This window comes from Peromyscus californicus, unplaced genomic scaffold, assembly GCF_007827085.1.
Source record: "Peromyscus californicus insignis strain IS unplaced genomic scaffold, ASM782708v3 Scaffold_17__1_contigs__length_78620276, whole genome shotgun sequence".
Lineage (NCBI taxonomy): Eukaryota > Metazoa > Chordata > Mammalia > Rodentia > Cricetidae > Peromyscus > Peromyscus californicus.
In genome coordinates this window covers 66,278,925-66,294,318 of record NW_026294469.1, presented here as the reverse complement: position 1 = coordinate 66,294,318, position 15,394 = coordinate 66,278,925, and the positions used below count along the sequence as shown (strand labels likewise).

At 38.2% G+C, this 15,394-nt stretch overlaps 1 protein-coding gene across 4 annotated transcripts in view; it reads left to right on the top strand.

The window, feature by feature from the left end:
* The window catches only part of Ark2n (arkadia (RNF111) N-terminal like PKA signaling regulator 2N), an 87,225-nt gene that overhangs the window by 58,487 nt on the left and 13,344 nt on the right, over positions 1-15,394 (top strand). For 3 of the 4 annotated variants that reach the window (XM_052742619.1, XM_052742618.1, XM_052742621.1), the window contains exons 3-4: positions 6,179-6,346; positions 14,870-14,996. In XM_052742619.1, coding sequence (XP_052598579.1) covers positions 6,179-6,346; positions 14,870-14,996 — 295 coding nt within the window. The remainder of the gene's footprint in view (positions 1-6,178; positions 6,347-14,869; positions 14,997-15,394) is intronic. The other variant, XM_052742622.1, reaches the window with a different exon arrangement.

Sequence of the window (15,394 nt, the reverse complement as noted above, 5' to 3'; positions counted from 1 at the left end):
GTTTATCAATATGAAGAAAAGACAATGGTTCCTAAAACCATGTCCATGGTAGAAACTTTATGAAGTTCCTCAATTTTAATAATTGAGATGAATACAGTGGAAAAAATGTAGAGCAGACTGGCTTGTTTTTATTTTAAAAGTGGCATAATTCCTAAACATAAAATGTAGTACATATTGCTGAATTTCATCTCTGTTTACCCCCCCTTTTTTTTAACATTTTTCTTTTGATTAAAATAGCTTTATGATGTTATTCTGAAGAAAAATACACTCACACAGCTTTTGATACTTAAGGTTGCTTTTCTAAAGATTGCACTTTTTTAAATTTTTTTTTTCTGTTGACATAATTCTCTTCTCAGAGGTGGCTGGGCTCCTTTCTTATTTATTCAAAATGGTTCTTAATTTATACTTTTTTCTTTGATAGTAATGAGAAAACAAAGTAAGTATTCTCAAGCGTTTTGCCACTTACAAATACAAATTTGTATTTTTGTCTTCTAGAAGGTAGTAAAACTAGTGTTTTTTAAAAGTAGGTTCTTCTAAAATTCAGTCTCCTTTCTGTATGTTGAAGTCTGCCCCTTTCCTCCAGTTCCTCAAGCCTACACCTTATTACCTTATTAGTCACCATGCACACAAGCACACACATTCTATTTTCTGTGGTTCCTTGGCTAGGTGATCCATTAGAACCTTTCTTTCAGACTAACTTCTTTCATATCTCATTATCTGAGCAGACTGGGCTGAGGGGTGTCTCTCCCCTCATTCTCCTCTTGATGTTTTGTGCGTAATGGCACTGGGCATAGTCCTGATGGGGAAAGGGGACCACTTGAGGTTCCTTAGTAGCAACAGGACAGACATTCTCTCTCCTTGTTTGGGGATTGGAGAGATGAGGTGTAACAGATGAAATGAATTTTCTAACAGATGAAGGGAATTTTCTCTGGACTTTGTTGTGTGTTACTGTAGTCATAGAAATACTCAAAGGAATAAACCATGTTTGGTGCGTTGCCTGATATGGTTTAAGTGAAAGTGAATGAAGAGTGATATTTCTAGGTGTGTAGGATACATGAAGACATCCTATTCTAGATTTAATTAGTGATATTTCTAGGTGTCTAGGATACATGAAGACATCCTATTCTAGATTTAATTAGTGATATTTCTAGGTGTCTAGGATACATGAAGACATCCTATTCTAGATTTAATTAGTGATTTCTAGGTGTCTAGGATACATGAAGACATCCTATTCTAGATTTAATTAGTGATTTCTAGGTGTCTAGGATACATGAAGACATCCTATTCTAGATTTAATTAGTGATTTCTAGGTGTCTAGGATACATGAAGACATCCTATTCTAGATTTAATTAGTGATATTTCTAGGTGTCTAGGATACATGAAGACATCCTATTCTAGATTTAATTAGCTTTTATAATAAGATACTGGGAATGCAAGTTAGTGGAAGTGCTCTGTAGGTAGGGATTATGCCAAGTGTGGACCAATCCAAAATGATCTCTGGTTTTGAGATGCTTTTATAAGAATACTTACAAACTAACATTTCATTTCTGTTTCTTGGTTTTTCTTTTTAGTGATTTTGAAACAGAGTCTTGCTTTGTAGGTAATTAGGGTTAGCCTAGAACTTGCTATGTAGTCTAGGCTGGCCTTGAACTTATAAACCTTCTGTGTTAGTCTCCTAGGTACTGAGATTAGAGAATAAAACCTGCATTAATGATGGCCTCATTTAACTTAATCTTAGCCTGATACCTAGCAAGTTAGGTTTGTGTATAACCAGTAGAAGGCACCAGCTGAGGCATTGCTATTTCCCCAAAGCTGCTTGCATGCAAACTGTTTTGCAGAGTGTACATGGAAAAAGAAGCAGACAGATGAAATAGGATAGTTCCTTCTGATAGAAAGATGGGCCAGTAGGCAAGTGTTTTTTTTTTTTTTTTTTGTTTTTGTTTTTGTTTTTGTTTGTTTTGAGACAGGGCTCACTGTGTAGCCATGGCTGACTAAGACATGCTATGTATGTAGATAAGTGTCTCAACTCACAGAGTTTGTCTGTGCCTCCCAACTATTTTAAAGAGTCTTTAAAATAGTTCTACCTACTACGGACTTAGGCTTTTCATCTGTAGAGAAAGAAGCAGGGTAGAGGGTAGATGCCTAGGCATTTTAGCTAGACCGTGTCTCAACATTTTGAAAAGGCTGTGAGTGTAGCTCAGTGGTAGTGTCTAGCATTCATGAGATCCTGAGTTTCCAGTACTGGAAAAAGGGGGATGGGAAAGCAGTTAAATTGTGCGATGACCTTGTATAGTTATAAAATGATGTGCTTCTCATTGCCAAATTTGAAAGGAAATTCATTATGGATAAACATAGTAAAGAAATATTCTTTATTTATTTATTTATTTATTTTGTCTGTGTGATTTTGATTTTCTTTCCCATTAGAATACATTTGAAAAAAACTAATTTTATTAAACATTTAATATCAATAATGGAGAAAGTTGAAATAAAACTTCAATTTATTAGGAATGAATAGCAGTACAGATTCATCAGTATTTGTATTTGAAAAGTTAGAACCAGGTTGAGGAGGTGGCTCACTTAGAAAAGTGCTTGCAGCACATGTGAGGGAGGGCCTGAGTTTGGTTCCAGAGCCTATGTGAAAAAGCCAGGAGTAATACTATAGGTTTCTGATCCCAGCACTGGGGTGTGTTAGCCAGGGAGAACAGCCTCCTTGGAGAGGTACAGGCCAGTGAGAGTACCTGTTTCAAAACAACAAAAGGTGAATGAGGCCTGAGACTAGAAAGAATATTCAGGGTTGGTGCATCTGCATGCAGGTGCACAGACAGACTGGCACAGAGAGGGATGGGTGGGGGGAGAGAGAGAGAGAGATTGAGAGATTGATTAGAATCTATTCATATAAGATAGGAGCTTAGTACAAACCTAACACAGTGTTTTGTGTTGCTGGGGATTAAGCCCAGGACCTAGTGCATGCTATATAGGGACTTGACAACTGACCTACCTCTCCAGCTTTGTGTTGGTGTCCTTATATAAAAGGTAGTTGGTAGATTCTTGATTTTAAATTTTCTTCTTTTGGATTTGCAACAAATGATAAAACATTCAAAATGTTTCTGCTGAGTGGACATGCCTGTGATCCTAGCACTCAGAAGGATGCCCTGTCTGGGTCATCCCATGAAAAAAACTAGTGAGGGGGAATAGCACATGGATAAACCACATGTTGATGTTATTAACTAACTGTATTCAGTTTGCCTTTATAAGGAGATGCTTTTAATGATTGTACAAAAACTAGCGAATGTATTATTGTGTGCCGATTTTTATGGGTGTGATGGGTCTCAGTTGGCAGATGGAGAATGCTGTTTGGGTAGCCTTATTTGTTATAGAATGGAATATGCTTATGTTAACAATTGAATCTTAAATTGTTAGTGTTTCCATGTAGACCTACCTAAAGCAACTATTTTGATGTTCTTGAAAGTCAAGATAATTTATTAGTAGGAATTCAGTTGTTCTAAAAGCTTATAGGAATAATCAGGAGAGTGCTTATTATGTGCAGCCATGAATTGACAGAATAGATCTTTGTGTTAACACACTGAACTTTTATAGCTTCTCAGTGGTCTTATTGTTTTACTTGAAGATATATTTTAAAAAATAAAGCAGATAAAGGGTTGTGAAGTGGCTTAGTGGAGAAGGATGCTTTCTGCCAAGTCTGACCTGAGTTTGATCCTCAGAACCTACATGGTGCAAGGAGCAAACTGATTCCTGCAAGTTGTCTTCTGACCTCTACATGCAAATGGATGCTCATGTGCGCGCACGCACACACACACACACACACACACACACACATACACACACACACACACTCCCATAGTAAATGTAAAAATAATCAACTGAAAAAAATTAAATTCTATGCAGCCAGAATCACACTTTAAAATATTATCACAAATTGTCACCATTATTTAGCTAATATCACATATTTTTTTCAGAGTTCAAATCAAATTCCATTGCCAGTGCCATACATTTACTTAGTTTTGGCTTACTAATGATAGGTGTAAGATACCTTGGAACACAGGATCCTTAATAGTGCTTTCTCACTGGAAGTCAAAGCTGGAAAAGTACTTTACTTTATTAAAGATTGTATAGTTCTGAGTTGTCATTGTTTGAATCCATTGGAAATGAAAAATGACAGTGATCATAATTTAACTGTTAAATATAATTAAAATATGAAATATTGCTGTCTTTGTTTACGATAAATACTAAATTTAAGCTAAGTTATAAGGTGTGCGGTTTGGAAATATGGAAGATACAAGAATGAAGCCAGATAACAAGTTTATGCTTGTATTTTCTACTGATGAAGACTTTCAGACAAGTTATTTCCATGGGTAGGTGATGTGACTCTGCATGTATACATACATTTATACTTATTTGCATGATTATACATGTAGGAGTAGTACAATTTTGACTTGACCTGTGACCTGTGTTCTCCATTTGGGGACAAAGATGGGGAATATGTGGATAAATGGCTCTGAATTGGTATTGGTTATGTAAATTTTAGAATAAATCAGTAAATAATTCTTTGCAAACAACTGAAGAAACCCACAAAGCTCTTTCAAAAATAGAACCTATGGTCACATAGTCAACATTGTACTTGGTCCCCTTACCTTCTGTACCTAAGTATTTGGACATCACACAGTATCATAATTCCACAATCGTCATTTCGAACTCTGACGAAAATTCTATAGGAAAATGCACTTTTTAAGAAAAGAAAAACCTCAAACGTGAACAAATTTTGCTGTTGATCTAAAATCCATTACCATCTTGTTAAATTTTATGGACATTGATGAACTTGATTTACCCCTGTAAGAAAACTGGAAATGATTTTAAGTAGTTAACTAAAATTGCCATGATCGTCAGAATTTCATATTGTGATGTGTCTGTCCTTTATATAGTGGCACCTGACAACTCATTTGCTTTTATGTCTGATCACTTTTTTATTTTTAAAAAATGTTGCCACATAAGATATGGGATAAATAGCCCATCTGTATTCTGTGTTTTGTTCAGTGATAGTTTATACAATGGATGTATGTATTTGAAACAATAAGCCTTCATTGTATGTTATTTTTTGATTCACTGATACATATATTCATAGTCATAAATAGGTGTGTTTGATACTCATTTGTTGGGTGATGTTAAAAATCTGTGGAGAAAACAGTTTGCTTGTTCTTTATAGCTAGCTATTGGGAAGGACAGCATTCCCTTTAGCTCTGTTCTAGAAGAGGGGAGGGGTTGAGGGATTTCCTGAAAGAAAGCTATTTCAAAATACTTTTGCTACTGTGTTAGGAAGAGAGTGGCAATACCATTTTAAAGCATGTGTTCATTTTATAAGCATGAATATTGGGCTATTGTAGCATGAATTACTGTAGTATAATTACTTTGGTACTTACCTGCAGTTAGTGATGTGATTTGGGGTTGGGAGCATGTTCTTACTTTTCTAATGAGAACTTTTTCAACTTCTTTTAAAACCTACTCACAAGGTTGCTGTCCTTTACTTGAATGAACTTATCTTTCTCAGGGAAAAGAAAATATAAATATCCCTATACCTTCATAAGATAGCGAAAGTAAAATCCTGACAGTGGGTTTTGTGGTATTGCCTTTTTGTAGAATATTATAAAGTGTGTAACATCCCTGGTACTGTAAAAGGGCCTTGCTGGCGGTAAATACATTAGTGGAGCAGAGCTCTTGTGCCAACTTTGTTTAGTAAATAAGAAAATGTATGTGTGATTTTCCTTTCTAAGTCTACTAGGAATTTTTAATATTAGCTACTAAAAGAGCTGAACTCATTTTTCAAAAGACATGAAGTTAGATTTCAGCAGTTTACTGCAGTTTCTCCCCATTTTCTTTGTGGGGTCCTCATCGCCTTTTCTTAATCTGTTGCTCTGTAGGAATAATTCAGTGTTCCATTGTGTAGTGTAGTCTTGTCTTCTGTTCTTCATAGTACTGCCCTTTTCCTCTTTCCAAAATGTGTCCCTCCGCTTTTTTTCTACTTCAGCATCATGTTCTCAATACTAGATGCATAAAGTGAGCTCTAAGTTAAGGCACCCGGCATTTAGTGGGCTCTTAATTAGTTGGAGAGATATTTCTTACCCCACAAGTTAGATACAAGTATACATTTTTTTTTCCTCCCTAGATGGACCTCCAGTTGTAGCTCATTATGATATGTCTGACACCAGCTCTGACCCAGAAGTGGTAAATGTGGATAATTTATTGGCGGCTGCAGTAGTTCAAGAGCACAGTAATTCAGTAGGCGGCCAGAACACAGGAGCTACCTGGAGGACCAGCGGGCTTCTAGAGGCAGGTTGGTCTTCCCTACCCCTTTTTCTAATGACATAATATGCATGAGTCCTGCCAACCGTTTCTTCTGGTAGTAGACCCTGCTGAGGAGAACAGGCCATACACAGCCTCTGTCGTTGAGTAATTGTGTCTATCCAGGCTGCCCTGTATAACAAAAGATTTAAGTAGCCTGTCATTTTACTTCTTAATTAGAAGGAAGCAAATGAAAATACATGAATGTGTAGGCATCAAATTCCAGGAGGCATACTCTTGGGTTAAAAACGCTTTTAAAAAAGCAACCAAGATGTCCTCGTACTCCTTGGCCAGTTCTTTCCCTGCCTTGACTGTGGATAGCTTTGCCTTGCAGCTTCCGGAGGGCTGTGGATGCTCTCTGCTTGTGCCTCTTCATCTACAGTGTGGTCCTTGTTTCCTCTCTGCTCTCTCCCCGTGAATTCCTCCCCAGCAAGCTCTCCCTCACCTCCTCTAACACCTTTCTTTCACCTTCTGCCTGCGCCATTTCAGAGAGAATGTCCTTTTTGTGTCCCATTATTTGAGGTCTCTGACATTCTTAACATGACACTTATAAGGAACCTCACTGCATATTGGGAACTTCTTCCCATGCCTCCAGCTTCCCTTCAATCTCTTCCTCAAATATTCTTTTTAATTTGAACTTTCATTTTTAAAGATTAGTACTTAAGATAAAAGGGGAAGAAACGTAAAAAACCTTCCTAGGCCGTGTATGTTTTCTTTGTTGCTTTTGAAGGATCATGTTCATTGGTTTAGTGCACTGGTCTGGTAATTTAATCATTAGCCAAAGTATTACTTTTATTTGAAATTTTATAATATAATTTAGTTTTCTGAATTAAAACACAGTGCCAATGGTTGTTGTCTTGGATCAGTTGTTTTTCTTTTGGATTTTCATTTTTATGTGTATAAATATTTGCCTAAGAAGACTTTTTTAAGGATTTATTAGTATTCTGCATCAATACTTTGAATAGAGATAATACTTTAAAATTAAAGACATCTTGTATAACATGTTTCCAAGCTGTGTGATTTAGTTTGTTTTATTACTGGATGTGTTTTTCTTCAATTCTTATCCATGGCTGAAGAAGTAATCTATCCATCTCAATTTTATTTTCCTGTTTCCCTGATCATGTCATTACATACAGACCACTTTCTAGTACATTCTTGGGGATAAAAATGAACAATTCCAAAAAAAGGAAAAAAAAGAAAAACGCTGAGTGGTGATGGGGCATGCTTTTAATCCCAGCACTTGGAAGGAGAGCCAGGTGGATCTCTGTGAGTTCGAGGCCAGCCTGGTCTACAGAGCGAGTTCTAGGACAGGCTCCAAAGCTATACAGAGAAACCCTGTCTTGAAAACAACAACAAAAAAGAACAATTTCCAGCATGTTGTTCTTTTTCTTAAAAAAACAAACAAAAAAAAAAAACCCCAAAAAACTAAATCTGTCTCTCTCTCTCTCTCTCTGTGTGTGTGTGTGTGTGTGTGTGTGTGTGTGTGTGTGTGTGTGTGTGTGTGTGTGTGTGTGTGTGAGAACGTGAACACTTGCCTGTCTGCATGTGCATGCAGTATCCATGGAGGCCAGAACAGGTTGTCATTCCCTGGAACTGGAGCTCCTGGTTCTTGTGAGCCACTGTGTAGTATTAGGAGATGCTCCTGTGTCCTCTGCAAGACCAGCAGTACAGCAAGTGCTCTTAACCTCAGAGCCATCTCTCTAGCCCACATGGTATTTATTTTTTTAAAATTTATGTGTGTGGGTGTTCGCCTACATGTATGTCTGTGTACTACTTGCATACCTGGTGCCAAAAGATGGCATCAGATTCCCTGGAACTGGTGTTACAGATGCTTGTGAACCACCATGTGGGTGCAGGGAATCAAACTTGGATCCTTTGGAAGAGGAGCCAGTGCTCTTAACTTTAGAGTTGTCTCTCTGGCCCATGTAATTCTTAGTATAGAGAATTCTTAAGAGTATTTTGACTCATGTAGAAATGTTAATGTGTTTCTTTGATCTGAAAAAAACCCAGCAGTTCTATCTAGGGTAGTATTTACATTTTCAGATTCAGGTATAGTCATATCTCAGTGTCTGTGGGGGAATTGTTCTAGAATCTCTGGATTGTAAAACAAACTAAGCCGGGCGGTGGTGGTGCACACCTTTAATCCCAGAACTCAGGAGGTAGAGCCAGGTGGATCTCTGTGAGTTCAAGGCCAGCCAGGTCTACAGAGTGAGATCCAGGACAGGCACCAAAACTACACAGAGAAACCCTGTCTTGACACCCCCCCCCAAATAAAAAACAAACAAAAAACGAAAATGAAAAACCCCAGAGGGACTGGGCCCATGATTCCAGCACTTGGAAGACTGAATTAGGAGAATCACTTTGAGTTGAAGGCTATTTTGGGCTACAGAGTTTATTGGGGTTAAGTTGGGCTAGAGTAAGGTTCTGTCTGAAAACAACAAATCCAAATCCATAGGAAGTAACAAATCCCTGTTATAAAATGGTATAGTATTTGCATATAACTCCACGCATCTTTGTACTTCAGTCGTCTTGGATTACCTACAAGCCCTCATCATTGTACTATTTGTTATTTGGGGGAATGCTGACAAAAAGGACTGCATGTTCAGTTCAAGTGCAATTTTCCCTCAGTATTTTCTGTTCATAGTTGGTGGAAATTCTGAATGTGCAGCCATGGGGATGGAGGGCTCACTGTACATTTTAGCTTGTTTATTTAAAATGTCATGATTGCTGTGTACCTACCACTGTTCTTTTTAAGAAATACAACGTGCTGAAAGAGTGTGAGGAGACTGACACCAGGGCCTTCAGCTCGGCTGCTTTCCCCTTCCTCTCAGAGCTATCCTAAATTTGTTGTTTCATGTTTGGCGTCTCTGTGTTCTTCATGTATTTAGTTTGTTAATTAGTAGTTAGTTTAAAAACACACCTACTTTAGAATTAATTGCATTGCAGACAATCACTTGTAATTTTTTTCTCAAACATTTTGTGAGCTTTGTGCTTGCTAAGCATGAGTCTGGTTCATTACTGTTTGTTTTTCATTGCTGTTTATTATTCTATGTGAGTATATCACAACTTACTCTTACTGAATGTTTAGGGTGCTGTTTTAAGTGATGCTGCTGTTAACATTTTTGTATATATGCATATAATTTTTGTATATATGTATATACACATATATAATTTTATATATATGTATATAATTTCTTTAAGTTATAATACACAGAGTATGTGTGCAGTTTGGGCCATAAATTATGTTAGGTTAATCTTTAGGATACAATTGCCACTGTTCAATAGCTCCCATGACATTTTCTTGTGAAGATGTCTCTCTTTCAAAGTCATTTTCCCTAGATACGAAAATGTAGACTGTTATGTGAATAATAAAAAAATTGAGTGTTATAATTTATAGTAGGAATCTATTATATGGTTCTAAATATTATGATGTCATTATAAAGAATAATAAAATTGAGTGTTATAATTTATAGTAGGAATCTATTATATGAATCTAAAGATTGTGGTATCCATTTTAAAATGTTAATAGAAGTCATGATTTTTAGTTTTGGCACTTTCTCTGTTTTGAGTTTTGAATATAAGTTAAATGTTCTGGTGTCCCTGTGTCACAGATAAAATTCTAGTTACTGACCAGACTATTCATATGTTCACTTTAATAGTGGGATGTCAGCTCAAGTCCACAGCCCTGATGTATGTAGGGTCATTTGAGTAACATTGGTAATAGAGTAGCCAGCTTCCATTTCAAAGCAATTAGATGATGTTCTTGTATGATTTAGCATTATTTAATATCTTTAGTTTTGACCTCGGTATAAGAGTTGAGTAACTGGCAGATTTTAAAGACTAGTTTGGAATCAGGAAAGACACTAGTCAGCCAAAGTTGTACATTTTTAAATTTTGCCATGTGTCCTTGCCATGTGTTTACTTTTTCTTATGTGATGTTTGAATTATTGTGTAGGGTGCTTTTGAACCAGTTACAGAATTGGATTAAGGGTCACTTTATTTCCCTAATCGGAATTTCACCTTGACTCTCAGGCTGTCCTTTCCTTAGGAGTCTCTTTTCTCTTTTCTTTTCTTTTCTCCTCTTCTCTCCTCTCCTCTCTTCTCCTCTGCTCTCCCTCTCCGCCTCCCCTTCCCTCCCCCTCTCCCTCTCCTTCCCCTTCTCCCCCTCCCTTTCCTTTTTCTTGAGTGATTGCAGTACTTCTCTAAACCCATTTCCAGCTTCCCTGTTCACATCCAGTGAAGATCACTTTAGCTGCCTGCCATGACTCTGTTGCTGCTGCTTCTTCTTTTTTCTAAAGAAAGCCTGATCTGGCACATCTTTAAGAACGGTACATATGCACTCGTCTCTCTCCCTCGAGTCCTCTTGCTTGCTTACCACTGTCTTACATCCTTCCGTCCACATTCCACCTTTTTGTTTGTCTGTTCTTGTTTCCCATCAGCTTTTGTGCTGTTTTGGTCCCATCTTTCCTGAGGCTCTGCTTTCCAAGGTCATCTTGTTGTTGACTATAGAGGTTCCTACTTATTTTCCCTTTTTTTCCTTCAGCAGAGTGAGCACAGATTTATTAAGAAAAATTGAGAAAGAACTCCCAAGAGCGGGAGGTGTTCCAAGTGGATAATACCCTGTTCACACTTCTTACCTGACCATGTCTTTGGTGGTTTTTGCTTTTGTTTCCCCATAGACTCCCCTTTTTGTGCCATGTCTTCACTAGTGGTGGTCATTAGGGTTCTGTTCTGTGCTCCCTTTTCTCAGAGATGGTAAGGATTTATCAAGTCTGTTTTCTTTATATCTCTGAGTCAAAAAAGTTTTTGAACAGTACCCCCAACTGTTTGTCGGAGATCTGAAAAGTAGGCATGCAGCCATCCTCAGCCTCCATTGTCTCCTTCAAATTGCCTAAATAATGAGCGTACATCATTTTCTACTTCCTGCATTCTTCCATTTATCTGATCCCAGTGTCACAAGAGCATGTCCCATTTTGTATCTTCCCCAGAAAGTGTCGCAGTGTAGCTAACTGGTTCCGTTGCCTATAATTTCTGGCTCTGCTGTCAGTTTGGTTTCTATATTTCAAAGGGAAGTCTTTAAAATACAAAACTGAATTATGTCACTCTGTAGGTCTTTCAGTAGTTTCTCACTTTTCAAGATCAAGTCCAGACTCCAACCTGTGGTTTCACCTCTACCAATATTGCCGGCATTGTTCATCATTACTTTTTCTACTCTAACTATCAATAAACCTTTAGCTCCTAAAGGTACTTCCTTCTCACTTGTGCCCAGTCTTCCCTGGAGCTCAGTTTCCCTGATCAAACTTAAGTCTGGAGAATGTGCCTGGTCTGTTTCCTTGCACTGCTAGATATGTACGTAACCCAGCCTGGCTTCCAGATGCTAGGATCACAGATGTGTATCATTACTCGTCTTTGCAGGCTGTTCTCTACCCCTCTCATGGAGCAGCTCTTTGAACTGTGGGTAGCGGGCTGCTTTTTTTACTATCACTGAATGTGTTATAGATTTGTTGAGAAAGGTGCCTGAGTCTGCCTTGTGTCCAGTGGTATCCCTACTGCCTAGTATAATGTATATGATGTCACAGCTAATATACTTATCATAGGAACATAAGAACACACAGATAAACAGTAAAATCTACTGGAGATAGCGAGTCTAGACTTTTTGAAACTTGTGAAGATCAAGGCTGTCAGTCTGTCCCTCCCTACAGTGCATCTGGAGCAGTGTGCATAGTGATGACCATAACTAAAGCATCAAGGTACTGGTGGATGAAACACTGTACCATAGCAAGGTGCTAGACAGAATAAGGATCTGAGTTTGCCAGTTCTAGACTTCCCCAAATCCCGTTTAAACAACATCCCAGATTTAGCAAAAATAGGTGCTGTGTGGAGAATATTTGTGCATGTAGGTTTCAAAGATTGGTGGCTACTACCAGTGCCACCACATGAAATCCAGACCATGTTATAGACTCATGCAGACTGTAATATAGTCTCGCTCACCTTGTTTCTAGTCATTAAAAAAATACTTTTATGTAGGCACACATGTGCCGTAGTGCACATGTGGAGGTCAGAGGACACTGTGAAAGTAGGTTCTTCCCTTCCACCATGTGGGTCCTGGGCATCAGACTCAGGTAGCCAGGTTGTCCACAAGTACTTTTACTCACTGCCCCATCTCACCAACACTCAGTCATTTTAAACTTCCTAAAATAGGAAAAACAGCACTAAACAATAAGCACTAACACTCTCACCAAACCTGATTACTTTTCACAGCTTTCCTTACTGTCTACACATTTTTATAATAGTTATGTATTTTACTTTAAATGTTATGTGTATGCTTTCCCAAGCTTTTGTTAGTACTGTAGTGCCCATGACTGTTGTAACACCTTTTCCTCTTGGGGGAACTCTCCAAGGTGAGTTTGCAGGGTTAGAGGATGCAAACACCATGAAGTTTAGATTTGGGGCTGCCTGTGCTTTTCCAGAAGGGTCTTGTTAAAAGTTGACGGGAGTGAGGATACAAGATTTCTCAGTGTCGCTGATGCATTGTAGCGAGTGAGAGGAGAGGAAGGAAGACCCATGTCTGTAAAGTTTTCCTTTCATTGGTCTCATTTGTATGAGGTTTCATAAACATTTTTGTTAAGTATAGAGAAAACATTTGTATTAGATGACAACATATTCAAATGCAAATATCTTTTAAAGAGTAAATGGAAATTTATGTTGACTGCAACCCTGTTAATTTGTAGGAATTAATTTTTTAATTAAAAATTGTTAGAGAGCATGTGTGTGTGTGTGTGTGTGTGTGTGTGTGTGTGTGTGTGTGTGTGTGTGTGTATGTAGGTCAGAGGACAGCTTTCGGGAGTCTATTTCCTCCTTCCATTGTGTGTCTGGGGATTGAACTCAGGTTGTCTGGCTTGAGGGACAAATGATTTTACCACTGAACTTAATTGCTGGCCATGTAGGAATTGAAAATTCATTCAAGATTGTATATTTAAGAGCAGGGCACTTAGCTGAACTCTTTTCTTCATATTTGGGTTGTTTTTAGAGCCGTGTATTTTGATTTGATGTGGCCCATTGCCTTTTATGTCAGGTCTATGACCGTACAGCTCACTGTGACACTGGAGGCATCTCATTGTATGCTGTAATGAATAGTGTACACAGACGCCTGTGGAGAGCCTCTCTGTCTCAGTGCTGCGTTGAACTGGTTTACGCCTCTGGCACTCAGGCTCGTTCGTATCTATTGAGAGTTGTCGGCAGTGTGCAGCTTATGTGTCAGTCACGCAATCCCAAAGCTCCATCTGCCTCTTGTCTTTGCCTTTAGATGGATTTGAGGATTAGACTTTGCCAGATCGTCATTCCCTGAGAGGGAAAACATGTTAAGTCTTTCACAAAGCATCTTGGTGTAAATACAGTAGTAGTAGTTACTTTTATTCTGTGTATGCCTTTGCAGATTTCTGGTTTAGAATTTTGTTCTATGATGATACACAGTAGAGAGCTACCTCATTGACCTCGAGGTGGTTATGCAGGTCATTAATAGTACACTAGAGTTGAATGCAAAAAGCACTACAGAATAAAATATAGAATGTTGTACAGTTTATGTATAAATATATTTAGGTAGAGTGCTAGTTGAAGGATTTCGTTGTTCTCCTAAGAGACAGAAGTGTAGAATAAGAGACTTTTACCTGAAAGTCCTGATCTGCTGCTTGGATACATGCCATATCCATTTATCATATTTTTTTGAAAAAAAGATATTTTATTTTTAATTATGTGCATCTGTGTGTGGGTATGTGTATATGAATGCAGGTGCCCATAGAGGCCAGAGGAAGGTATCAGATCCCTTGGAACTAGAGTTACAGGCTGCTGGGAACTGAACTGGGGACCTTTGGAAGAACTGCACATACTCTTAATATTAACTGCTGAGCTATCTCTCCAGCCCTTTATATTTCTTTTTAAAAGCCAGTTTGTTTGCTTGTTTGTTTGTTTTCAAATGGCAGAGCATCTTGGGAGAGGGCTCAGTGGTTAAAGTGCTTACCATGCAGTTGTGAGGGTTGGAATTCAGAAACCCATGCAAATGCCAGGGAAACATGGGAGCCTGCCTATAATTTCAGCCTGAAGGTGGATACAAGCTGGCTGTTATGACTGGCCACATCAGTAAGCTCTGGATTGAGCCTGTTTGAGTGAATATGGTAAAAGATGGATGAAAGATGATTCCTGATATCAATTTTATATATCCACACGCATGCCACACATGTGCACCTACACACATGCAAAAAAATCATCTATGTACACCACATATACATAAACACATGCACAACAAACACACATGCACACGCACACGAAAAAGGGAAAAGGGGGAAAACAACAGATTTGTGCCCCTGTTTATTTGACATAGTAGCAGTTTTGCTGTGACTTACAGAGCTTGCATAGATTTACCTTTTCTGTAATTCGAACTGGATGAGTAATCTGTCAGTGAGCTGTTACTATAAAGAAATCAAACTGTATTGCTTGTTTTCCTCTCCTCCTCTCTCAGGTCATTTGGATCCAGGATTCCTAGCAGGTGACAAAACATCTGTTGGCAATGCACCACTTAACGAAGAAATTCATATTGCCTCTTCAGACAGTGAAGTGGAGATTGTGGGTGTTCAGGAGCATGCAAGGTAGGCGAGTAATTGGGGAGTATTCTGATATTTTAAATTGTAAGTCTATTTAAACCAAAAAAAATAAGTGATAGGAAAATGGTAGATCGGGGCTAGAGAGATGGCTCAGCTGTTGAGAGCACTGGCTGCACTTCCAGAGGTCCTAAGTTCAATTCCCAGCAACCACATGGTGGCTCACAACTATCTCTAGTGGGTTCTGATGCCCTCTTTGGCATAAAGTCGTACATGCAGATAGAGCACTCATAATAAATAAAATCTTTAAAAAAACAAAGAAAATGGTAGACCTCATCCTTGGCATAAAGGTGTAGTCTGTCTTGCAGCTTTCTTTGGTTTAATACTTTTTGTTAAGATGTGGTTTGAGATTTAGAGCATGTTCCATATTGTTGCATATAAAGAAC